The 26,116-nt window shown below is 35.8% G+C and overlaps 1 protein-coding gene across 1 annotated transcript in view; it reads right to left on the bottom strand.

Annotated features, from left to right (window-relative positions):
* Positions 1–26,116, bottom strand: part of LOC123664782 (anoctamin-8-like) — a 35,597-nt gene that overhangs the window by 5,888 nt on the left and 3,593 nt on the right. Inside the window, exons 2-22 of the mRNA XM_045599260.1 lie at positions 25,650–25,778; positions 20,755–20,884; positions 19,355–19,460; positions 17,413–17,551; positions 16,716–16,832; positions 15,769–15,875; positions 15,384–15,487; positions 14,839–14,920; positions 13,653–13,805; positions 13,045–13,162; positions 12,104–12,159; positions 11,353–11,427; positions 11,089–11,221; positions 10,644–10,822; positions 7,099–7,296; positions 5,221–5,352; positions 3,894–4,025; positions 2,726–2,871; positions 1,180–1,273; positions 785–913; positions 22–145 (exon numbers count right to left, since the gene is read on the bottom strand). Of these exons, the coding sequence (XP_045455216.1) occupies positions 22–145; positions 785–913; positions 1,180–1,273; positions 2,726–2,871; positions 3,894–4,025; positions 5,221–5,352; positions 7,099–7,296; positions 10,644–10,822; positions 11,089–11,221; positions 11,353–11,427; positions 12,104–12,159; positions 13,045–13,162; positions 13,653–13,805; positions 14,839–14,920; positions 15,384–15,487; positions 15,769–15,875; positions 16,716–16,832; positions 17,413–17,551; positions 19,355–19,460; positions 20,755–20,884; positions 25,650–25,778 (2,583 nt within the window). The remainder of the gene's footprint in view (positions 1–21; positions 146–784; positions 914–1,179; positions 1,274–2,725; positions 2,872–3,893; positions 4,026–5,220; positions 5,353–7,098; positions 7,297–10,643; positions 10,823–11,088; positions 11,222–11,352; positions 11,428–12,103; positions 12,160–13,044; positions 13,163–13,652; positions 13,806–14,838; positions 14,921–15,383; positions 15,488–15,768; positions 15,876–16,715; positions 16,833–17,412; positions 17,552–19,354; positions 19,461–20,754; positions 20,885–25,649; positions 25,779–26,116) is intronic.

Here is a 26,116-nt window from a genome sequence, read left to right as displayed (position 1 = left end):
GACAATGGTGACGGTACTCACTGCTTTTATCTTTAGGCTTATCATCTTCACTGGAAGTTGCGCTTGTATCCATAGACGGCGCGACTGATGGTACTGCGTTCAAATCCGGCTCAGAGCCACCCGCACTCACACTGCCAGAAAGTTCCTGGAAATGCGTAGGCATATGGTTTACAAGGAGTTTCCAACAAGGGCAAGGTAAAGCAAAGTTTAACCAACCACCAGGTCGTTTTATAAGCATTAAGGCTTCATTAGAAGATGTAACTTTAATGTTAGGAATTTTTTGTTTATTCAAGATAATTTTTGGATAAAATATGAAACCTGTTAAAAACGTGTATTGGACAATAACATCACATGGGGATGAGATGGGCTTCTAGTGATTAAACAACATATTTTAGCTACTCACAATTTTATTTCTTCAAAACAAAATTACGTTTTTCTCACTAGCCCTTGTCAAAATTCTCGATCATGCGCTCTGAGCTCTTTCTAGAGCGTTCTTGTAGAAATGCCAATTTAATTTGAATTTAAAAATAGCGAGCGAAATAACTCATGTCACTTACGCGGTACGGTATCGTGCGGATATGCTTGTTTATTAAATATATATAAAATAATATTTTAAAAATTAAATAGAAAAAGTTAATATAGGTGTAATAGAAATAAATATAATAAACATACACAAATAATAAATGCCAGGTAGCCTACAGGCAATCGGCTAATTTAGGATTGAAACTAGATGCATTTAGAAACTAGAGATGACAAGTCAAAAATATAATGGTCTTCAACTTGCCTGTAATGTCGGGTTGACCAAAGGCCTGTGTTGAGTAGGGTGAGGGATGCAGTGAGCTGATCTGTGAAGAGGCTCATCTCGCAGTCCACGAACCCCGAGGAGAGATAGTGGAGCACCTGGCGTGCCTTCCTATAATAATAAAAAAATATTAACACAAACGGTCGAATGGTTTTCAATCATAAGTTCTAGCTAGATATTAAATCAAATTGTGTCAGCCAAAACCGTAAGTAGCGGAAATTATGAGATAACCAAAAAAATGACCAGCAGTTAAAAGGAGAAACAGAAAGAAAGTTAAGAAGCGGAGAAAAACAGATAAAGGACATGTGTCTATTTCGAAGAATTTCTAGAAACAAAAAAGTTTATATTAAGTATTGCAATTTTTTTGTTGTTAGTACCTTACGTCGTATTGGTTTCGTTGGACTGACATCCTGTAGCATTTGTAGAGAGCCGGTAGTTACCACTGGTTCAGTTACAGAGGCTGCTTTTGGTCTGAAAGTTTTTAACTTTTAACTGCATTGTTACATGTAGGATGTTTGGGAGGCAAGCAGAATGTGGAGGATAGTAAAGCGTAAGAGATTATGACAATAAAAGTGCGATGAATATAAAATAGTGATTAAGTGATTCGTTCCTAACCACACACTTTATAGGAATTATTATACAAGTTTAGGCTATTCTTTAAAAAAAATCTTGCTAGATACAATTTATATATGGAGGAAAGGAAGTAGTTGTAACAAAGTTATAGGTACCAAGTAATAGAGGTAACAGCAAAATACAAGCCAAAAGGTCTCAAAAATCTTAAAATTTTTACCTTATGTACATAATAAAATATTTATTGGTATAGTACTAATACTCAAACATCAAAGGATTTAAAATCACAATTACTTTATTTATTTTATATGTCATGTATAGGATTTAAGTATCACATCTTCAAGTCTTAAGCGAAGAAAACTACATATGTTTGAAAGATAAATTTTATTGCTAATAAAAATAAATTACAAGACAATAAAATATAATAAGCGTTACAGATAATAAATACTGACTCAATGGAATTATGACGGAATATATACTCTGAAACTACACACCCATCCAGGCATATTACTTGTGTCAAATTAACTGAAAACAAAATAAAAAAAATAAATTTAAAATACATGATTATCTACATGATATGTTGCTGATAAATGACTAGCTGCCAGTTTCAATGAATCAAATTTATAATTTTGTCAATTAATAAAAAAAAATTGACAAAAATTTAATACAATTGCATTCAAAATCTTCGAATAACATTAAGGATGTGTATATGAATTTCGAAAAAAAAAAGAAACATTAATCGCTACCTGAAAATACTTTCTTGCAATGTTAAGATATATTTAAAAATCTTCTTGTTTTAGAAGGTCTCAATAAACATTGTTCTTATCTATAATTTCTTCAACAAATTTCATTTTCAATGTTTGCAACATCAAAATCTAATGTTTTCAGTTATTTTAGTTTTAGTGGCTATTTTTTGTGTTTTGCTAAAATAATCTTTATTTATTATACTTTATAATATATCACATGAGTGATTTACATTATGCAAACTTTTCTCTGATTAAAATAATTAATTTGAAATACTTTTTTTTCGGAAAAAATGTCATCTAAATTAAACAATTTTGTATCTATGCATGCATCTAGCGAGATAATTAGATAGACAATGTCCGAAATACTGTAAAAGCTTATTTATTTCGGCTTTTACTTTACTACTACTTACTTTATAACTTGTTCATTTAATAGACAATTTTATTAGACCATTAAATATTTGAAGATGTTATTTTGTACATTTTTAGACATACAAATTGATTATTATAATATTTGTCATGTAAACATTATTCTCAAAATCAAAATTGGTCTCTCTAAAAAAGTCATTCGAAGTTCGGTGTTTTTTTTTTCTTTTTTCTTATTTCTTACCTGAATGGTGGTATTTCTGGTATTTTTCCAATATTAATCCGCTTCTTGTCAAGTGGTTTTTCTGTTTGTTTCGGCGTGGTCGGTGTCGCCGTGCGCGGTGTGTTGCGACAAGACAGGCGAACATCGTCTTGACTTGTGCCTTCAGACTTGAAGATTTGGAAAAAATTGCCAAATATTTTATATGTCCAGAAATATAAGAGCTTCACCTAATTTAATTAAGTAACTCAAGGCCTAGACAAACATTTGTCATAAGCGAGTATAATATTAGTGATCACTGAACGAACATGTGTCGATAATAATAACACAGGTTTGCGATGGAAGTTTTTTGTGTGATCTCTTTATTGTGCACTAGCGGAAGCCGCAAACACTGTTTTGCCACATATGTTAGTAGCCCCTCTTAATCGCCCACCCCATAACTTAGCTGTATAAAAAATAGATGTTGACCGATTTATTGACACAAAATTTCATTAAAATCAGTCTGGCCTTTTCGAAGGAGTATTGTAACTGACAATGTGACACAAGAATTTTATATATTAGATTTTTCACTGAATTTTTTGCTCAATCACAATAAAATATAGCCTATGTCACAACTGAATAGGGTAGCCTTCTGTTAGTGAAAGAATTTTCATAATCGGATCAGTATTTGTGAAGATTACCTCCTACAAACAAACAAAGTTAGAAACTTTATCTCTTTATAATATTCGTATAGATATAAATATTTTTATGTGTCACGTTACAGTATTTTTTTTTGGCATATATTGAAATCAATTTTCTATACATAGTTCACCTATAACAAAAAACTTTATAGCGGTTAATTAGCATTTTTATTCATTTTATAGCTAGGGTTAGCAAAATTTAAGAGTTATATTTGTGAATGGCGTAGTAAAGCAAGTAATTTTGCATTAGAAAAAAATCTGATTGGCTTATTAGAACGAAATTGAAAGTTGAAGTAAAAAATATCATCAACCCGATTTTGATAGATCTCGATAAAGTCTTGCTTCCACCACTTCACAAACTGGCTGGTTGTCACCAACTCCCCCAAGTCCAATAACAATTGTACAGTTACCGCCTTCTCTTGATTCTTACAATTCATGGATACCCACATGTTAAAATATGTTTTATATCTATCAAATTATAATATCAAAACTATAATTACAGCTTTACTCACCAACAACGGAGCATGAGCATTTTTAATGGCCTCTCTTCTTTGGAACTCCGTCTTGGCCATTTCTGTGGCCAGCCATCCTGGTATTTCAGGTATCGCGATACGCAGGCACAGAACTATCACTAACACTACGTGCTGAAATATTATCATTTACTTCTAAAAAAATGTGATACATAACTCCCGGTTCCTACATTCAAAAACACATTCGCTTTGTTCACAAACCGTTTAATATTGAACAATGTATATTCGAACCAACGAATCGTTTATTGAATATACGAACTAGGCGTTAAAATGGCGGCACTTCATACTATTTATACAGAGTGGATACAAAATTTATTGTATTCCACTCAGCAATGTGTATACGATTCTCATAAAATAGTTTTTATCGATTCATTTATAGCATAAAACAGGGTTGAGTGTTTATTTTATGGATACTAACATATGATAAAAATTATCAACTTTATTTCTACGGGATCGCTTATGTCTCAAAACTAACAGTTCCAAAAAATAGGGCAAGGACCATCTTGCCTTACTTTGCCATTTATGAAACTGGTTGACAAAGGTGTCTATCAATAAAGAACCCATGAGCATCATCCGGGTACATTTTTGAAGATGTCAAAGAAGCATACGGTCCGGATGGTAAGCGGATACCATAGCCTATAGACACCTGCAATATCAGAAAACTCGCAAGCGTATTACCGACCCTATCCCAAACCCTAGCCAGGAACTCTGTCCACCTTGCCCACTACAGGAACACAAGACTTCTTGAGAACAATATTATTTAGCCTTGATCTTCTATAACAATAACCACTTTAGTGTAGTGGTGCGTGTGCCATGTCTGCGCCTAAACACCGGCGGTTTTCGGGTTAAATTCCCTCTTGTGATGGATATTTATATTTGTACAAATATTTCTTTCCGGTTTGGATTCTGTCTTTGTGGGTCTCCCCATCGTGGCTCGAAGAGCACGTTAGCTGTTGTTCCGATTGTTTACATAATTATGTGATAGCGATAGTTACCCATAGTATGTAGCGGCATGGTGGATTAAGATCCGATCCTTCCCGTGACCAAACAGACTGTCTTATTACATTGTATAACATGAGTATAATTTGGGTACACTTTTAGATATCAATCTTCCCCTCCCTCTAACCTACATCGTCTCAAGGGCGTACTCGGTTATTTTTGTCCCTTACCCCTCACCTACAACTCCTACAAGTTCTGGTGTTCGTCATTCGGTTATTTTACCCACTCTCCTAACTGTATCTGTTAGGCGTTACCTTCCGGAGTCCCGTAAGTATCAAGGTATCCACATACCGAATGTCCCACCCCTCACCTCAAGAGCCACGATGACGAGTACGGTCTGTGCGGGGGTAGCGTCGGGCAGTAAGCGGTGTACGGGACCCGAGAGACCGATCAGAGCGCAATTCACTAGCACCGCCACCGCTACCATCGCCTCCATCGCGTGCTACACGCAACGTACCAAATTAAGGGTTATTTATATATTATTATTAGTCCTTAATAAATATATATTATTTATTAAGGACAACCAACAGAAGATACAATATAAATGTTTTTATACATAATAGTTAGGTAAACAATGATCATTGTATTTCTATTTATAGGCAGTCACTATATGCTACTGCTCAGTGTAAATTAAATTTAACTAGCACGCACGGGTGCAATACTGATACTAAATAGTATCTACAACAAAAGATACGTTCGACACCTCTAAATTAAGTGTTTCTGTACCATATTACTCATGTATTATACATATAAACCTTCTTCTTGAACCATTCTATTTAAATAATTGTGTTTGCAGGCAATCAAAAAAAAACCGACTTCAATTATATCGACAAGTTATACAATGAAGGTAGACAAAAAGTTAGTCAAGTAAATACGCATTATCAAAGATTACTCCAAAAGTTGTAATCAGATCTCGATGAAATTTAAATGTGACCACATGATAAATATCCGCTTTCGATTAAATTAAAAATCATCAAAATCGGTACACCCAGTAAAAAGTTATGCGGATTTTCGAATTTTACTCGATTTCTCTGGGATCCCATCATCAGATCCTGGTTTCCTTATCATGGCACCAAACTAGGGATATCTCCTCCTATATCCAACGAAACAAGAATTATCAAAATTGGTTCGTAAACGACGGAGTTATCCCCGAACATACATAAAAAATATATATAGATATACGGTCCACTTGAGTAACCTCCTTCTTTTTTTGAAGTCGGTTAAAAATATAATTTATTAAAGATACCTTTATAGTTGATACAATAATTTTAAGCATCTACCTAATTCTAATTTTTATTTTGTTTGTTTCAGCTTACAATGTCAAACGTGGTAAACAATGTCTTATCATGGTACTACACCAGGGATATCTCCTTTCTAACAAAAAAAGAATTATCAAAATCGGTTGATAAACAAAGAAGTTATTCCCGAACATACATTTAAAAAAATACGGTCGAATTGAGTAACCTCCTACTTTTTTGAAGTCGGTTAAAAAACCGCATCAAAATCCGTTGCGTAGTTTAAAGTTCTAAGCACACATCACACATCACCACAGTCACATCATCACAAGGGACATACAGCGGGAAGCGACTTTGTTTTATACTATGTAGTGATATGTAAAATCATAATAATATATTTCTAAGGAAAATAAAAATAATATAAGAAAAGCTCTTTTAGCGATAAGATCGCCTTTTCATCTTGCTCTGTAACTTTTCTATATGTGTCTGTATTTCGGTGTAAATGAAGGATAAATAAACAAATTAATACCACGCTCGTCAGACTAATACGAGAGGAACTTATTAGTTCTAGTAATCATAACTAAATACAGGGGAATTTTAGACTGGTTATTAACGTACGGATTAATCTGCGTAATACAGTGTTGTCTTGAGAAGTGAATGTCATATAGCAAAAGGGTCGGATGAAAGAATGGCCAAGAAAAGGTCAATATAACGAATGACATAAGACGGTTTACTGAAATTTCCTCACGCACTTGACGCACGTACACACACGCACCTGACGCACGTACACACACGCACACACGCACGTACACACACGCACCTGACGCACGTACACACACGCACCTGAAGCACGTACACACACGCACCTGACGCACGCACACACACGCACCTGACGCACGCACACACACGCACCTGACGCACGTACTCACACGCACACACACGCGCGCACGCACCTGCCAGCTGCCGATGCTGCTGACGCGCTCGCCGAAGGGCCGCTGCGCCACGTGGCACAGCTTGAAGGCGTCGGCGCGCACCTCGCACGCGTTGTTGAGCAGCGCGCACAGCGCCGCCAGCGGGAAGGCGGCCGAGAACAGCAGCACGTGGCCCAGCTGCGTCAGCATCTCCAGGTGCTCCGCGAACGTGCCCTCGTACTGCCGGCGCGCGCGTTAAGTTATTGAGAGCACGGAGATTAAAAAATATAATTATTTATTGAGACAAAGACTACAGCTATGTATTAAATCTAATACAAAAATCCATCCTATTAACTAATTTACAAGTATTTATAGTAATTATAAATGTATAGTCAGCTTAACGTTGCTTTGGTAGTGGAGTGCCGACAAAGGATATTTGGCAGGGAGCATCAACCTTAACTCGCGCATTACCGTCGCGGCCTACACCCGCTTGTGACGCCCGCACTATTGCGAGCGTATTAGCGACCCCACTCCCGGCCCTTCTCGGGGGGCACACACCACTCCTTGCGATTAGTGTCGTGATCTTCTGTGAGGTTGGGTACTTCCCCAGTCTTTGCTATGTCTAATGTAAGGAGATTATCAATCAACCATTCCGCAACTCACGTCAGATAAGAAATTGTGTATATATACCACTTCAAATAAATCAGTTGAGAATATCATTACATTATCACCAGCAAAAAAAAAGAACCGAAACAGGCCGAAAGCAATATTAACGTTAGAGATCGTTTACCTAAATAAAATAAAAAGTGTAAGACCTAATACACTTCCTTGAAGGATAAAATAAGTAAACTTTATCTCTTCACTAACATGATAAATTTTAAAACACTATTTGTGGTTTGTCAGGCAGTTTTTTTAAAGATAATAAGTATTACGAATCCATAGGTCTTTTTTAATTTAAGTATAAGAATTGCGACAGAAGCCTTGTTCTATGCCTTTATAAAATCAAGAAATAGAACAGAATGGAAAAGTATCTTCTAGTGCAAAGTTTTTCCGAAATCCATGTTGATATTTTGCCAAGATATTAAGCTAATATAACTATTATTCGGGTAGAGCACAGCCAGGATACAAGGTGTACACGACCATACGACAATAAATGAAAACACAGGTCGTATTGGTATATAGAAATATCATAAAACTATCAGAAAATATTTTGAACCGTTTTTGAAAAAATGAAATTTTCGAACAAACTTAATATCGCAAATTAATAAAATACATAGTACGCCATTTGTAATTTAGATTCACTGACCTCTGACTAAAGGCGGGCGGGCAGGTAGCCTCTCGCCGCTGTAACACAATACATCGCAATACTTTGACACTATTATTATTCAATTATTTGTTTTTGATTGTCAGAATAATTAACACATACAAAATACATTAAAAGATATTAAATTTTAAAATTCTCAATATGTCCACCATGAACTCGAACACACGAAATGTATCTACGTAAAATATTATTTCTCACTTTTGATAACAGGTCACCATTAACTGCCATACTTTTTAATTTATCAAAAGATCGTATTATACGATTTTTTAAGTCGTCCACATCAGTTACATCCGTGGCGTAAACATCATTTTTAACGTAACCCCATAAAAAAAAATCGAGTGGTGTGAGGTCTGGTGACCTCGGTGGCCACCTCGTGGGGCCATAACGGCCGATCCATCGCTCTCCAAACATCTCGGTTAAACGTGCTCTCGCAGAAGTCACCGAGTGTGCAGGTGCACCATCCAATTGGTACCACGTCTGTCGATATACATCGAGAGAAAGCTCTTCCATGTACTCTGAAACTGTTTCATTGAGTAATAATAATAATTTCTCCGCATTTAAATTACCATCAATAAAAATGGGCCCAATTATTGTATTTCTGTGTATACCAGCCCACACATTGATGGCAAATCTGTACTGATGCGAGCTGTCTCTTGTCAGTTGCGGATTTTCAGTGCTCCAGTGCCTTAAGTTGTGACGGTTCCATAAACCGTTCTTGGTAAAAGTACTTTCATCCGTCCACATTACGTTGAAGAGGAAGTCGGGGATTTCTTCATTTTTTCGTAACATTGAGTTACAGAATTCTTCTCTGGTAGACATATCTCTTGTTAACAATGCCTGTACTTTTTTGTATTTAAAAGGCTTACGTTTGTCGAGTTTCAAAATTTTGTGCACACTTGAGTGGGGCACACGAAAATGGCGAGCTACTCTACGTAAGCTCGTAGTTGGATTTAAAGTAAAATGATTTAGAATCCGTTCATCCAAGTTCACTCTGACTTGCGGAGGAGCACAATCTGAGTGTGGGATTAAGGGTTGATTCTCCCGAAGCCTCTGGATAGCTTTGACAATAGTTCGACCATTTGTTGGACAAACACGGGTATGCCCATACCTCTCTTGATATGTACGAATCGCTAAAGCAGCGTTTGTGTCACATTCTCCATAAATTAATATCATATCGGTGTACTCTGAAGCCGTATAATTATAGCGAGGCATTTTTATTAAAAATATTACTATTTGCACACAAAATAAGCGTCTAATTTCGCACAGTTTACCTAATAAATATCCTAAATAATGTGTCTTCACTTAATCTCACTTAATTCAAGCGTCTAATATCTCACAGTAACAAAAAAATATACTTGAGTACTTATAAACAATGGCGTCACTAGATCGAATGTTGCGCGAGCGCTGAGGTATCAAATAGCTTAACACGTCACAGGCTAACGGCAGTCGGCGACACACTGACCTACTTACGATTACGAATTACGATGTGCGAAATACGAAAGAAATCGGTCGAAATATTTCAGAAAGAAAGCGCAAATCAATTATTACCTCTCCACATATTAATTCTAGTGTCTTATGAACAACGGTATAAGGTTTATTTTGCGTTAAATTGTAGCACGATTAGTGAAATTACATTATTTACAACTTTTATTTAAATTGTTTTAAATACGTAACTTGTGTCGGCCATGATGACAGCTTAATAACAGATATGGGGTGATGTTTTAGTTATAAAAAAAGAAAAGTGTTTTGTGACTAAACTATGAGATATTAGTTAATTTAATTTTTGCAGGCTAATTGAGAATGTTACTAGCTATACTCAGTATTAATTATTGTCGTATTGTCACGACCACCTTGTATATGAGTCTAATATCCTGTTCAAAACCTGGAGCAGCCCATTTGGGAACGTTTTTTTTTTACGTGGGGAAAATCCATCATGGACCCTCCAGCGCAGGGGTCAGAGGGTTATGTCAGACCCCTACTGACTAAAAAACCAACACGTGTGAGCAATCGTCCGCCTGGGTGGGGCGAGATGTGGTCGCGCCAGCATTCGCCACCTCGCCCCGGATTTGGGGACGTACCTCAACCTTACAGATGAGCACACTTAAGTAATACTGCTCTCAATTAGTGTTATGCTCCAGTTATGAGTAAGATAGTTAGAGCTCCTGGGGATGGTTAAGGAGTCCTATAGGCTACGGTAACTACTTACCATCAGGTGGGTCGTATGCTTGTTGGCCAACATAATTGTAATTAAAAAAAAACTCACCTTAAATAGCTGCGACTCGAGTTCGGCTTGATGTATAACCTTCTGCCCGACGATTGATTCGGAATCTCTTCTCTCGTCTTTATCCTTCTCAGTTCCGCCGTTGATGAACATCTCCGGCGGCTCACCGGATGAGGAAGTTCTCTTTTCGAAAAGTTCATTCAATTGTGTTGATGTCGGTACTGAAATATTAACAAATCAAAAAACACTTATACCATGTAATATGCCTTATGAAACAAACTACCCTACCCTACCTTGGAATACATAATTAATGGCAAATTGGCGGTGAAAAAACGCGAAAATTCAACAGTTACTCTATTAAATTTTGCCAACATACAGTTCTCGGATCATATATATATATATATATATAAAGTTTATAACTACCCTCATATAAAGTAGTAGAAAAAACCACTTGAAAAACTTTTAATGGATGATATAACAAACTTACTTTTACTTGGACTCAACGCTCCGAAAACATCAAAACAAATCTTGGCCAGTCTCAGATTTTCGATAAGATAAGGTAAGGCGGATTCTTTCAAATTTCCGATAATCTGACGTGTTATGAGCAAAACAGCTAATTGCTAAAATAAGAACAACGAAATTGAAATTCTATCTGATCAGTACGCAAAAAATATTCCTCGACATATGAAAATTTTCTAAAATTTTGTATAGAATACAAACAATAATTTCGAATAGCTTTTAATTTTTATACCTCCTTTAATTTATCCATATCCTGAAGATAGAACGCAATGTAGAACAAACTCATGAACGAATTCACAAACTGAAACTGAAACAGAAAACTATTATATGGAAGAATTCTTCCAAAAACATCACTCATCATAAGCTTTACATATATAAAATCCTAAAGACAAAAACATTCATACAAATTACTAACATGAATCTGAAGAGAACAATACACCAATCATAAATAAAAATCTCACTTAATCTCACGCCTTGAAGCCTATTTCAACATTGTTGAGACAGATGATTTTGGGTATTACTATAATGTGTAGTTTTAAAAATATAAAATAAATCTCTTGGATATCATTTTACATGTTGTTTTAAGGAGATAAAAAGTTGAAAGTGTAAGATGTGAATGAGAGTGACAGATTTTAATAAAATTATTTTTGTTTATTCATAACACAATTAAATAAAAATTAAAGCTGGTTTAAAAATATTAATGTAATCTATTGTCTTTTTATCACAATTCTGTAGATTAAATTTTAATTTTGAAATAAAAAAGTTATTTAAATTTTAAAAAATGTAAGAAGCGATTTCATTAGAAACTATTTACTTGTCATGCTAAATAACATAATTAGTAAACATGCAAGCGCTCCGTTTCCATAGCAACGCCGTGCTTTAACATATATATTTTTTTTAATTTTTGTTAATATCGTTTAGCCAATAGCAGAAGCATGATTTATTAGTACTGCATTTGTTCTGATAGCGTATCAAATACAAACCAATGCTATTTTCAGAATCAGATGATTTTCATACTTTGTCTCGAGCCGATAGTTCTCTGTTTATAGCAAAAATTGGACGGTGTCGGGTTTTACCATTATAGTAAATTGTCGTATTTTTCGTTCCAATCCAGTATGGTAAGCGGTAAAGAGAAAATAATATGCGCTATAGTATATTGTACAACTACCCTTGTTTAATGTACTACGTTTATCTATAACTAAATTTTATTATTATTATTACTTTTATTATTATTATTACGGATTAAACTATTTATTTATATTTCTATATCAAGTCTAGAAGAATTTTAGAAGGGTTGATACGAAACATGCACAAAAAAAAAATTTAATGCAGCTAAATAGTTAGTGTTCCATTTTGTGAATGTTGCTAGTACAAATACTAAAAGAAAAACCACACAACACACACAATTATTTATCTGTTTCTTTTTCGCTTGCCACACTATGTTATACAAAATATTATGAAAAATAAGGGCTAGAGATTAAATTAGTTTAAAAGTTTATTATCCTATAAAGTAACAGAACTTATTATATGAGGGAAGGTCTACAAATAAAATTCGTTTCCTCATTCATTGTTTTATATATTTTTAGCTATTTCTAATTACGGAAGGAGAGCTATCTGTAAAAGTAGTAGAAGTACTAGAAATAAACTTATTCTTTTTTCTGTTACAAAAAATCGAACTGATACGTTTCGGATTTAAAAGCTAGTCTTTGTCATCTAATAGTATAGCTGCTAGAGCACAATCTAATATTTGATTATTTATTATATATTTGATTAATTAACGTCGATATTTTTTCAACTATATTTACGTTGTTTATAGAATTTGAAAATAGATCCAATAGATCCAAGATCAAGTATTTTAAGAATCTTTGATATTTTTTTTTTTCTTGTAGAGTTTTTGGGATATCTATCTATTTAATAGACAAACCTTTATCATTGAGCCATCTCGCGATCCGTGCGTACACTTCTTCCTCGACTGCGATTAGTATCGCCAGGAAAGCACGTGGTATCCAACTGAAATAAAATATCGTATCTTCCCACCAGTCCTGCAAATGATATTATTTAAAAATTAATTAAAAAAAATTTAGCAACTATAATTGGCATTTGAATGAATAAAGTTGACATAAAAGGTCAGACACGCAGAGCAACGTTCGATCATTTCGAACGACATATTAACAGCTTATGACCCGTTGCGTTCCTATAGTGAGTAAGGTGATCAGAGCTCTTGGGAAGGATTGGGGTAAGGTTGTCAACGCGCTTGCGATGCTTCTGGTGTTGCAGGCGTCTATAAGCTGCTAGCGGTATCGCGGAAGTGCTCTGAAGAACTGTGTCCCTGTGATTCCGCCCAGACGTGTCGAAGGAACACCCCAGAGGTTTTAGTCCGTGCGACTCGGACATACCCTCCAGCTCCCCCGGGCTGTAGGCATCCGTTAGGGATTTCCTCTGGGTAAAAAAAAAGGCGTCTATAAGCTACGGTAACGCTTGCCACCGGGTGGGCCGTACGCGTGCTTGCCGACCTAGCAGTCCACAGCCCACCTGCGTGCGCAGCAGCGCGAAGGTCGCGAGCCCCGCCACGGCGAGGCACAGCAGCATGAGCGGCAGCGACACCGCGTGCCGCCACACGCGCCGGCGCCACGCCGCGTACTGAGGCTCCGGGCGCCCGGTCACCTCACTTATACCCATCTCGCCCTGCAAGAGTTCCAATTTCGAATTATTATAATAACATTAAATAATTATATTTGTTTCAATTTATTTATTTCATTTAAAAGTGTAACTACCCTCCGCTTGATGAGTAAATGGCGCGTAAACCCATAAGCCCGTAGACCGACCCTGAATCGACATTGTATACGTTTTTACGCATTTCCCATCATTTAAAAAGGATACCTATGCATTAGAAGTATCGACCCCTCTCCCCTTCAAGGTTAGTATACGTTAAGCTATAATAGTATAGATATAGATAAGTGTAGTTGTATCATAAAATTCTTTATTTAGCTTACTTTAAAACTTATACCTTTATAAAATGCACACACGCTCCTATTGAATATTTGTCTCTGCTTGATTTAAAATTCGATTCAAATATTTTTCACAACAATAATATATTATAATGAACAACATATAATGATAAGGTGGTATTACAATATTACTCCACATTTGAAGCTCCAGAAGAGCCCCAAATGTCTGTCTTTGGAGAATAAGTCAGAAGAAAGAAATATCTGCCTTTGCAACGTTTTGCGAGAAACAGTACATCTCTAATTATAGTAATGTTGTGATTTCTGCTAATACTATACAAATATTGTATTATTCCAGTTAAAATGTATGATTATTTTATTATTTCTTTTAAAATATTGTATGAATTTAGTTACTCAATTTATTTCCTACTCCCTCCTGTTGACTGGCGACAACCGATCAGAATCAAGTGCGACGGAGAGTATTGTGAGCAAAAAGCCAACGCTAGTTTACTCAGTAATTATTTATTGCAATATTTGAATGAAATGAAATCACTAAATCAGTTTATACCAAGGTCTTTGATTTAGTAAAAGCAATATAAGAAAATATCTTTTGTTAATATGATTCTAATCCAATCAAACCAATTATGTAAGAACAGGTAATGTAAGAACTACCAACATTGCCATATAAATTGATTACAGGAAAACATAATGTCTACAAAAGCTGATCTAATAAAAGTATTAATAATTTGTGTAATAAATTCAATTGAACAAACCTGAAATAACGGTCGCGGTTCAACCAACAGCTCATCTCTTTGATCTAACGTCCCCCATCTGTATGCCAAAACGTTTGAGTATCTGCAACAAATAATAAAATAGTGCCAATTTTGTCATATACATCTCGTTAACTAATGTTTTAAGTTAAAAAAAAGAATAAAGATGAATTATTTTCTAAATTGAATTTATGCAATAAGAAAAAGAAAATGATTCAAAAGTTTAATATTATTGTTTTAAATCTATATAAATAAAAATGAATGTTGCTAAGCGCATAACTCAAGAATGGCTCGACCGATTCGGCTAATTTATTTTTTATATGTTTAAGGAACATAGAAGGTTTTAATAGAAAAAAAATTACTATTAACTTTTGACAGAACGATGTCTGTCTGGGTATGTATATAAAATAATTTTACACTAGTCACCAAAAAATTTAGTTGTTAAGATTAGGAGTGAAAACAATAAATAAATTGGCCATAAAGTTATAACGTATAAATGAACACATAAAAATATTACACATGGCGACACTTAAATTAAACTACAATACCTTTTCCAAGTCTCCAAATAGACGCAGGCCCACAGAACGTTGAACAACGAAAACAGAACGTATGCTATGTCCTTCCAGTAGTCGTTCGCTGTTCCCAACCAAACCTACAATGCAAAAAAAAAACGAGTGTGCCTTAGACCACATGACTGAAGTAAAACTTATGAAACGTAACTCTCACTCTTTCAATCTTCACTGACTTATATCTTCCTCTCAACTTCCGTTCGCCTCGCCCTATCACACTTTTCGTAACGCTCTCTCTCGTCATGCATTTACCAGCTTACTCCCCAAGTCGAGCGTGCGTAAAGAAGTTTTACTTCAAAAATAGCATTGAAGCTAACATCGGGTTGATTTTTTATTTTATTTTAAACCATAACATAAAACTTACCCAGAATATAAATCCAACAGCCGCTGGCACTGTAAGCGACTGCGTGTAATGTCCGAGCCAGGCGAAATACATCGCTATCTTAACTCCAAAGTATTCGCTAATTTCATCTGAAACACATTGATTTTTTTTTATATGAAGCTGTGTAGATGGCTAAATAAATATATTGAAATAACGAAAATATGCGGAAGTTTTCTTAATTAAATAAGACAAAGGTAAGCCTAGACGTTACCATATCTAACCTGCAAGTTATGCAAGCTATTTCGGGTCTAAACATGAATTCGTATAATTTACAAAATACATTATTTCGAGTTTTAACGCAATTATATAATAATCAAAAGGTCCCTAAAAAAGTAACATTGAATTCATCACAGTGCTATGTTACAGCGTACAGACATTGTATCTTACAAAGTCATAAAATGACAAAAGTATTGTAGTGTAGTGATACCTACATACGCTTCAACCTGTAATATCCCACTACTGGGCATAGGCCTCTTTCCCCGTGTAGGAGAAGGATCAGAGCTTAATCCACCACGCTGCTCCAATGCGGGTAGGCGGATATATTCCCTACTGTGAGTAAAGATCGCTATCAGGTGTACATGATAACAACCGGGACCGACGGCTTAACGTGCTCTGCGAGGCACGGTGGGGAGACCCACAAGGACACAAACACCCAGACCACGGCAAACACCTGTATGGCCAATACAAATGTTTGTCATGTGCGGGGATCGAACCCGCAACCGCCAGCGGAATAGGTACAATCCATGACTGTGACCGCTGCGCCAACGCGGCGTAAACTATTAATTAATAGTTACGATGTACAGTATTATAAATCTACCCCCATTTTTTTTTTTTATTAAAAATATATTGTATTTACCGGTATTTTATAATGGTAATTGGTAACTTTACCAAGCCCTGTAAGATCCTACTAACTTATAGCAACAACTCACCCAACGGCTGAGGAGAGAATAATGTCTTAACCCATTTCTTTCGCAGATTTTCTAGAGCGGTTCGCTCGTGGAGAGGAAACATTCCGGCGACAACGCCTCGACTTACGCACGCTGGTACTGTAACATGTTTTGTTAGTACTAATTAATTTCATTCACATACTTCAATCATTTATCAGCATCAGATGAAATTGGCTTAAGCGATCTTGACGAGCGCTACTTTCGTTTTTTTCTTTATTCCACAAGTGTCTATGATCTACAATACCAGGACCAATGCACAGGACCATCATTACAGAAAAAGATATCCTCGAGCATAGTCTCAAGATGGCGATTCATAATAGAGACACCGCCGTCGTTGAGATGTCAAAATAAAATTCGAATAGGTTGCTTTGCTTGGGAGGAGTAAGGTGGTGGTGATATAGATAATATTAAAATATATATTTTTAAGAAAACGATTACGCATGTAAATAATGTAAGATTAAGCTAGATATAAGTATAGTATTATAAGGAAAAAAAAAGGACCAATGCAAGCGCGTGCCAACCCAGCTCCCAAGCCTCTCTAGAAGCCCTGGCTATCTTGCCTACCACAGGAACACAATACTACCAGAGAGCAATATCATTGGGCTGTGTCCAGCCGTGCTACTCCAAACTTCACTTATACTTTGTCAATTCTTAAATTTTAGCTATCATACAGTCTCACCTATGCTCTGTCCGGGCCGTAGAGTTAGTGCGGGTTCTAGAGCGTGCTCATCTCCTGGCTCAGCCCTTGCTGACTCCAATACGTGTTTCACTAACGCCCCTCGCTCTTGAGAGTTTAGAAGTTCCGCTGCTGATGTACCCTACATCATTATGAGGGGGTAATACAACCGTTGGAATAGTGGTCAGTGGTCACAACACTGCTGTCGCGCTGGAGGTCGCGGGTTCGATCCCCGCTTATGGTAAACATTTCTATTGGCTATAGTCAGAAGTTAGCCGTGGTCTGGGCGTTTGTGCTTGTGCGTGTATTGTGTGTTTTCTGACCCCGACACAGGTAAAGATCTTACTGGAAGCCGTCAAGTGCGAGGTGTTTATTTACAAAGCAAAATCGAGTGTACTTTAGACCACACGACCGCAGTAAAACTTATGAAACGCAATTCTCTTTCTATCTTCACTACTACCGGTCTTTACGCACGCTTGACTTGGGTAGTATACTGGTGAATGCGTGACAAGAGCGTTACGAAAAGTGTGATCGAGCGAAGCGAACGGAAGTTGAGAGGGTAAGTTAGTGAAGATTGAAAGATAGAGAGAAACGTTTCCTAAGTTTTACTTCAGTCGTGTGATCTAAAGCACACTCGTTTTTTTATTTTATAAAACTAGGTCAGGTCTCGTGAACAAGACATTCGTAAATAATGTCGAAACATTGAGCTCCGCAAAATGAAAATAAAAAACATGGTAAATATCTCGTTTTTAAATAATTCTAGTAATAAAAATAATGATGTTCTCAGTATGTTCTCTTCAATAAAGTACTCAAGTTCAAGGTCAGGTACTTTTGTAGATATTGAACGTTTTCTAACCGACCCATTTTCTTTGCGATCCAGTGTAATCTAATTCCTTTCAAACCTAGACTAATTAGATGTAAGTTCCTCAAATATACTCGTAATATAGTGTTCATATTTTTAAAAATAGTTTATTCTAAACTAATTTCGATGCCGGATTGATTTTTTGCCTTTTTTAATTAACCTTTTTCCTATAAAACAATATAAAATTTTAATTTATTTTGCTTTTTTTAGTAACAAAAATATGTACTAAAACAAAGGTAATCAAATATAAAGCTACGATTACAAAAGTTCATTTATTTCTCCTACATTGAAATTCAGCGTTATAATTATATGTAGTTTAGAGGCTATAAATCGTACTTAACATTATGAGTGTACTTGAGGAATTTTACTCGTTAAGAACTAATTAACAAAACCTAAATTTCGACGAAAGATTTAATGTAGATACGGCACGTATATTTCTTTAGAGTGGGATTTGATTTCGACCAATATATCCTCATCAAATACATGTACAGTATGATATGATATGATATGATATGATATGATATGAGAGCTTGAATAGCGAAAATATTTGGATTTGAAGATGGATTAGCGCAGTGGTCGCGATCGATCTCATGGCAAATATTTGCAAAGGCCGTACAGATGTTTCTCGTGGTGTGGGAGTTTGTATAATGTGTTTGTTGGCCCTTAAAATAGTCTACTATTGGTAATCGTTGCTTGACGACGTACAAACCTCGAAAGAATTTCACTTATAGTTTATCAAATAAATTATGAGATGAAAAGATACAATAAAACAAATTTTAGCAATCCAATTTTTAGTGTAAATATTTTAAAATTCCTGAACGGTGTAGCAGTTATAAAGGACTTAATTAGATCGTTCCAACAAAGCAGAAATTATTACTTTGAAGTAGGCTGGTAACAAGGCTTTAATAAATTCAGTTTAGCTTTCCGTGACTACACAACATAGTAATTATGGGTGTCATAAAATGGTTAACGTAGTAGCCTAGTTACCAGAAAACACTATTTATAAAGTTTAGAAATTATCTGAACTGTTACGTAATAAATATTTTTGATATAAAATGATTATTATGTATTACATATTTTTACCTTTTGAAAACAGTGCATATCCCGAACAGTGAACTCCTTGTAACCACCTCCGAATTCTGGTTTTAGCAATTTTGGTAAATGGACCTCTTCGGCTGTTTGTAGAAGCCTAAAAATAAGAGGAAAAATAGGGAAAATATAAGACTTTTACGCAGATTGTATACAAATGTATTATATTAGAATATCACTGACTCTCAGACTGAATAGTGCACATTGGGGAATAGTTCAATTATACGCCCCTTATTTTGTTAATACTATTAAGTTAGACAACCTTCTGAAAAAGTTCTGCCCTTTTTTGAAATGGATTTACGCACTAGCCCTACCGCCCGAAGGCGACGGGAGCGTGGGACTCCTGTTGCGGTCAAAAAGCGCACGGACTATCCACTAGAACCCAGCGGTGCCCTCATCGTCATTGTGGGGCGTCACGGGATCGCTAACGCATGTAACCGTAACGCCCCGAGAAAAAGTTCTGACCTAGGGCAAACTACATTAGCGCCAAGTCCTGTACAGATCATCTCTGTCTCTCTAATTCATCATCATCATTACCATCATCATCATTTTAGCCTATCGCAGTCCACTGCTGGACATAGGCCTCCATAAGTTCGTGCTAAAAATGGCATGAACTCATGTTTTTTGCCCATAGTTACCACGCTGGGCAGGCGGGTTGGTAACCGCGGGGCTGACTTTGTCGCACTGAAGACGCTGCTGCCCGTCTTCGGCCTGTGTATTTGAAAGCCAGCAGTTGGATGGTTATCCCGCCACCGGTCGGCTTTTTAAGTTCCAAGATGGTAGTGGAACTGTGTTATCCCTTAGTCGCCTCTTACGACACCCACAGGAAGAGAGGGGGTCGCTATATTCTTGTTGCCGTAGCCATACAGCCTCTCTAATTCACTGTTTAATATTTTCGCAGTAATCGAGTATAAGTAAATACCAAAATATATACTTGAGGTTAAATAAAACCATAGCGTTGTGACCTCGTCTCGAGTGGAATACTGCTGCATATTTTTACTTGAGATACGTTTAGCTTTCTATGCTATTTGAATTTTATTTGACCTTAAGTTTAAATATTGCAATAATTTTGCATTTCAGAATCAGTTAGCAGACAGGTAGCCAATGTCATTTACAGTATTTTTCAGACTACGCATGTTTTAATGTAGATTTTCGGGTTCATATAATGTTTTAAAGTAATATAATTAAAATAAAACATTTTTTCGTCTTTTATTATTATCTTATTAACTTCTAATGACCTAATTATCTTATTTACTTGATACCTCGAGTACGTCTTATCGTACAGTGCGTCTTGTACAAGTCTTAGTCTGAAAAATAGAGAGTCTTTTATGTACATCTGCAACCTATAAAGAATTTCTCAATTTGTCCAATCAACCTTATTATTGGATACTTACACATCGTCATCAGCCGTGATATAAAAAGCGGAGCATTGTGAGGAAGCGTGTTGACGAACGCAAACGCGCAATCGAGGTCGACTTCCACGCAGTTTTTGCAACAGCCAAAGAAGCATACTATCTGGAAGACCTAAGAAAAGGTTTTTTTCTTTTACTCACGACTCACATACACGGATTATTAATCATTATCGTATATATATAAGGCTGCGCAAATTCGCTTCAGCCTGTCATATCAAACTGCTGGGCATAGGCCTCTTTCCCATGTAGGAGGAGAGACCGCGCATGATTCTCCATGGACTGGATTAGAGTAGATATTCTTTTTTTAACACAGTAGTTACGATTAAAGTATTTTATTGTTAATTTTTTTTTTTACACTTATAATTTAAACTCTCAGCAATATTGATTACTAGTCTTAACAAGTCGTAAATAAAAGCACGAAGCAATTTTTTTTAAACTATAACAATCCACCGCGTTTACGTAAGAAACCCACATTTTGAAAAATCTCACGTGAGATTGGGGGCTGGGGGAGGGGGTTGAATAAAATCTCACGACATCTCACTGGGAGGGGGGGAGGGACAGAAAATTTAAAAAAATACTTCACGTAATTTATGGACCCTTATATATTAACTTATGTGGATTTGATATTAAGTTTTCATTTACAATAATTATGTTTGGTTTGATTTATTTTAGCGCTATCTACTTTATTTGCTCGCCTTTCGTATACGTTGTAAATGCAATACTATTTGTACCTTTTGTTTCATATAAAAGAAGGGAGGATAAGGTATAAAATTAATATCAAATATTTTCCTGTCGCATTGAGTTATGGCATTTGTCGTTCACAAAAATAAACAGATAGCAACGTTCATACAATTTTCTAAGCATCATCATTACAGCCTATACAGTCCACTGCTGGACATAGGCCTCCACGAGTTTACGCCAAAAATAACGTGAACTCATGTGTTTTGCCCATAGTCACCACGCTGGGCAGGCGGGTTGGTGACCGATCGGATTTTCTAAGCATAATTCACCATAATTTAAGAACTCTACAACAATATTTGCTCAATATCTGGTACTCATTTATATTGATTGATTCATCCTGTAACGTCTGACTACTGGGCAGAGGCCTCTTTCATATATATAAATAAGAGGCATTATAACTAATTATGAAATAAATCTCTAACGATGTAAAAATGATTACCCTCTTCTATCAAACATTCGTATGAACCGAAACCTAACGAAACAAAAAGGGCAGTCATCTTTTTTCCTATAGACTCAACTTCCGCGAGAAGTTTGACGTTAAATATGTATTATCCGTGCCAAATTGCCTTGCCAAATTCAGCTTGATATAAGGAATAACTTTTTAGAAATTGCTTCTTTTATCATAAGGTATTAAAGGTTTCGCTTTTCATATTTCATCTTTTCACTATGTTTGTTTGAACTTCAAAATAAAAATAAAATGTTCATTTTAAACTACACGATTTTGCCTTCATTGAATGCAAAGCAACACATATAAAGCCTAATACTTTTTATCCCGACATTCCGAAATTATCCGAAAATTACACGAATTAAACGACGAAGCGCAGCTAATATAAAACAATAACTATAAAATATTAAATAGGTACAAAATAATATTTGGCGAACACATTATGCTTGTGCGTTTGCAAAATTAAATGAATATAGAAGAGAGGTATAACATAGTTGATTACTATTTCCCGAATTTTAATTAACATCCAGTTATAATATTTTTAAATATTATTTGCCATCGCAGTTGTAGTAATTACTTTCAATATTTGTATAATTAAAAAAATAAACATTTAATAAAGATTGTTTTGTGGTTGCCAAATAAGTACCTAATTTCTGTCTGTATTTGTAAAATAAAAAATAATTTATTACTAAGGAAATTCACCGGTTTACGATAAAGTTTATCTTGCAAAGAAGTTACTGACATTTGAATCTAGCTGATAAAACAAAATTCGACGGTGAAAAACAAAAATATATTCTATACTTTTATCTGTCAGATGCCGTTCTACGTTCTGATAGCTTCATCTTCACTAAAATATTAAGCTTTTCTACTATCGCATGTCCCGTTACTTATGCCATTTTTTAATTATGAACTAATAAAATTTTAGCTTTTTAAATTTATACATATCCTGTTTTAAATTCGGAGAAGTTATAAGCAAAATAGTTCGTCTTATTGTTAATCGATGCAAAAGAGTTCGTCTATCGGTGATTATTCCTTTTTTTAACCGACTTCCAAAAAAGGACGAGGTTCTCAATTCGACTGTATTTCTTTTATTTTTTTTTTATGTATGTTACATCAGAACTTTTGACCGGGTGGACCGATTTCGACAATTTTTTTTTAATCGAAAGGTGGTGTGTGTCAATTGGTCCCATTTAAATTTATTTGAGATCTAACAACTACTTTTCGAGTTATATCTAATAATGCGTTTTTACTTGACGCTTTTTTCGTCGACCTACGTTGTATTATACCGCATAACTTTCTACTGGATGTACCGATTTTAATAATTATTTTTTTGTTGGAAAAAAGATATCCCTAGTTTGGTACCATGATAAGGAAACCAGGATCTGATGATGGGATCCCAGAGAAATCGAGGGAAACTCTCGAAAATCCGCAATAACTTTTTACTGGGTGTACCGATTTTGATAATTTTTAATTTAATCGAAAGCTGATGTTTATCATGTGGTCACATATAAATTTTATTGAGATCTGATAACTACTTTTTGAGTAATCTTTGATAACGCGTAGTTCCTTGACTATTTTTTCGACGATCTACGTTGTATACTCGTCGATGTAATTGAAGTCGGTTTTAATTAGGAAGTTTAAATTATATTGCATAATTTAAATTTGTAAAAGTAATTCTGTGTCATTTTTCAAGTGAGACAGTATAAATTCTGGAAATATCAGTTTTTTTTTTCATCAGTTTTCAAATAACAATGGGTCGTGGCAAACCCGTGTGTGAAAAGCTTCGAAAGCGAATAGTTTGTGGGGTCGATGCTGGCAAATCAAGTTACCAAATATCTAAAGACTTGATACTTCCCAAGTCTACAGTCCAATCTATCATTCAGCACTATAAAAAGAATAGAACGACTTCTTGTTTGAAGAAAACTGGTCGTCTACGCATCACAAGTGCAGCAGAAAACAGAATCCTAAAGAAAATTATCAAAAATAATCGTCGTGCTCGAGCTGGAGCACTCACGGTGCAATGGAAGGACATGCTTCACAAAGACGTCTCAGTGGATACTTTCAAAAGAGTCCTAAAAATAATAGATTACGGATTTTACATCGCTAAGGAGAAACCACTGTTGACTGCTGTACAAAAGAAAAAGATGTTGAAGTTTGCTCGTGATCATTTAAATTGGACTTTCAATCAGTGGCGTAGTATCATTTGGAGTGACGAGTCCAGATTTGAAGTAATAGTCGGCGATGAAAGGAAAAAAGTGATTCGGAACAAAAATGAGGCATTTCATACTGATTGTCTCAAACGTAAAGTGAAGTTCCCGACGTCTCTTATGACATGGGGCTGCATGTCTGCACGAGATGTTGTTGGTATGCAGTTTGTGGATGGTTCTATCAATTCTGCAAGGTATCAAAACCTTTTGGAAGAGAATTTACTACCCTCACTACTTACTGTGCTGTGTGGCTACGGCACCAAAGAATATAGCCACCCCCTCTCTTCCCGTGGGTGTCGTAAGAGGCGACTAAGTGATAACAAGGTTCCACTACCACCCTGGAACTTAAGAAGCCGACCGATGGCGGGATAACCATCTAACCGCTGGCTTTGAAACACACAGGCCGAAGATGGGCAGCAGCGTCTTAGGTGCGACAAAGCCAGCCCTGCGGTCACCAACCCGCCTGCCCAGCGTGGTGACTATGGGCAACACACATGAGTTAACGCATTTTTGGCGCGAACTTGTGGAGGCCGATGTCCAGGAGTGGACTGAAATAGGCTGGAATGATTACTGCCCTCTATTCCGTAACTCAAGCATCAAGATTCCTTCATTTCAACAGGGTGGTGCTTCCTGCCATACTACAAGGACAACAAAGACGTGGCTACTGGCGAAAAGTATTCCTACAATCGAATGGCCATCTAACAACCCGGAGTTGTCGCCGATCGAAACCCTATGGTGGAAAATGAAAAAAGTTCTCCGTTAAAAATCCATCAAGATTGAAGAGCGACTTAAAGGCTAAACTCTTGGCTGGGAGTCAATTACGCTTAAGGAGTGTACAGCGTTGGTTGCAACCATGCCTCTGCGCATTAAAGCTGTCATTGAGAGCAAAGGCGACACAACTAACTATTTTGCGTGTGTGACAAGGGTAGACGAATACTTTTGGGTTGTGTTTTTTAGAATATTTTTTTAAATTTTTTATGTTATGTAAAGTCATGAAAAAATTTCAGTTATGTTAAAATAAACTTTGAAATGTTCCTCAAATTGTGGTTTACTTTTTATTTAACGTTATTATTTTACCAATATTTACTTTCTATATTTTACGCTTTGCACTACTTTTCATACTAGACGGACCATTTTGCATTGGAGCTCGTAGTAAGCCTGTTTTGTGCCTATTTAGACAGTCCATCTGAAGGAGTAAGCACTCCAGTCGTGTGTCAGAGCTGACACGCACCTTTTTTTAGGTTATTGGGCTTTTGTACATAAATGGGATATACAGGCTAGTACAAATGCTGTTTATAATATATAAAAATGTCGATAATAATGATTGTAACAGTCTAAGAAAATGATAATATATTATATTTTTACAATAACTAATACAAATAACTGTGAGTTATTCTCTATTAATCCACAGTTAAGCTCATTAAGATGTCAAGGAAACATTTTAAGCAGATATACGTTACCTAATTTTATTTATCTTCTTTTACCTTTAGGAAATATGAGCACAACATCAGTCTGCTGTGTTGGAGTGGAGTGCAGTAAAAGTCGCCTCGGATGTATTAAATGAGCACCCAGTTGTCCAGCCATCGGTAGACGTCTGCGTAGTTCTCGACCGGCTGTTCCAATCAAAACTTATTTACATTAAGAAAAAAAAAAGAAAACTAGTAGTATTAAATATTCTAGCTATGGTTGCCTAGAAGAGATTGCTGCTTTAGGAATTAATGACGCCTTTGGTACACCTCTTTTTTTGTTGATATGTAAATCCTCTTTGGTGTAAAATAAGGAGTATGTAATAAAAATAAAAATAAATAAAATATTCAACTACTTAAAAGATACCTTGTTTGTAAAATATTAATTTGTTAGTGATTAATAGTAAGTCATGACAATAAAATCAAAAAATAAATCAATAAAACGTCTAAAAAAAATTCACTTCATACACACTTCAACCTATCGC

The sequence above is a fragment of the Melitaea cinxia genome, chromosome 22, assembly GCF_905220565.1.
Source record: "Melitaea cinxia chromosome 22, ilMelCinx1.1, whole genome shotgun sequence".
NCBI classification, from domain to species: domain Eukaryota; kingdom Metazoa; phylum Arthropoda; class Insecta; order Lepidoptera; family Nymphalidae; genus Melitaea; species Melitaea cinxia.
The sequence above is the reverse complement of the archived record's forward strand: the minus strand, read 5'-3'. Positions and strand labels throughout refer to the sequence as shown.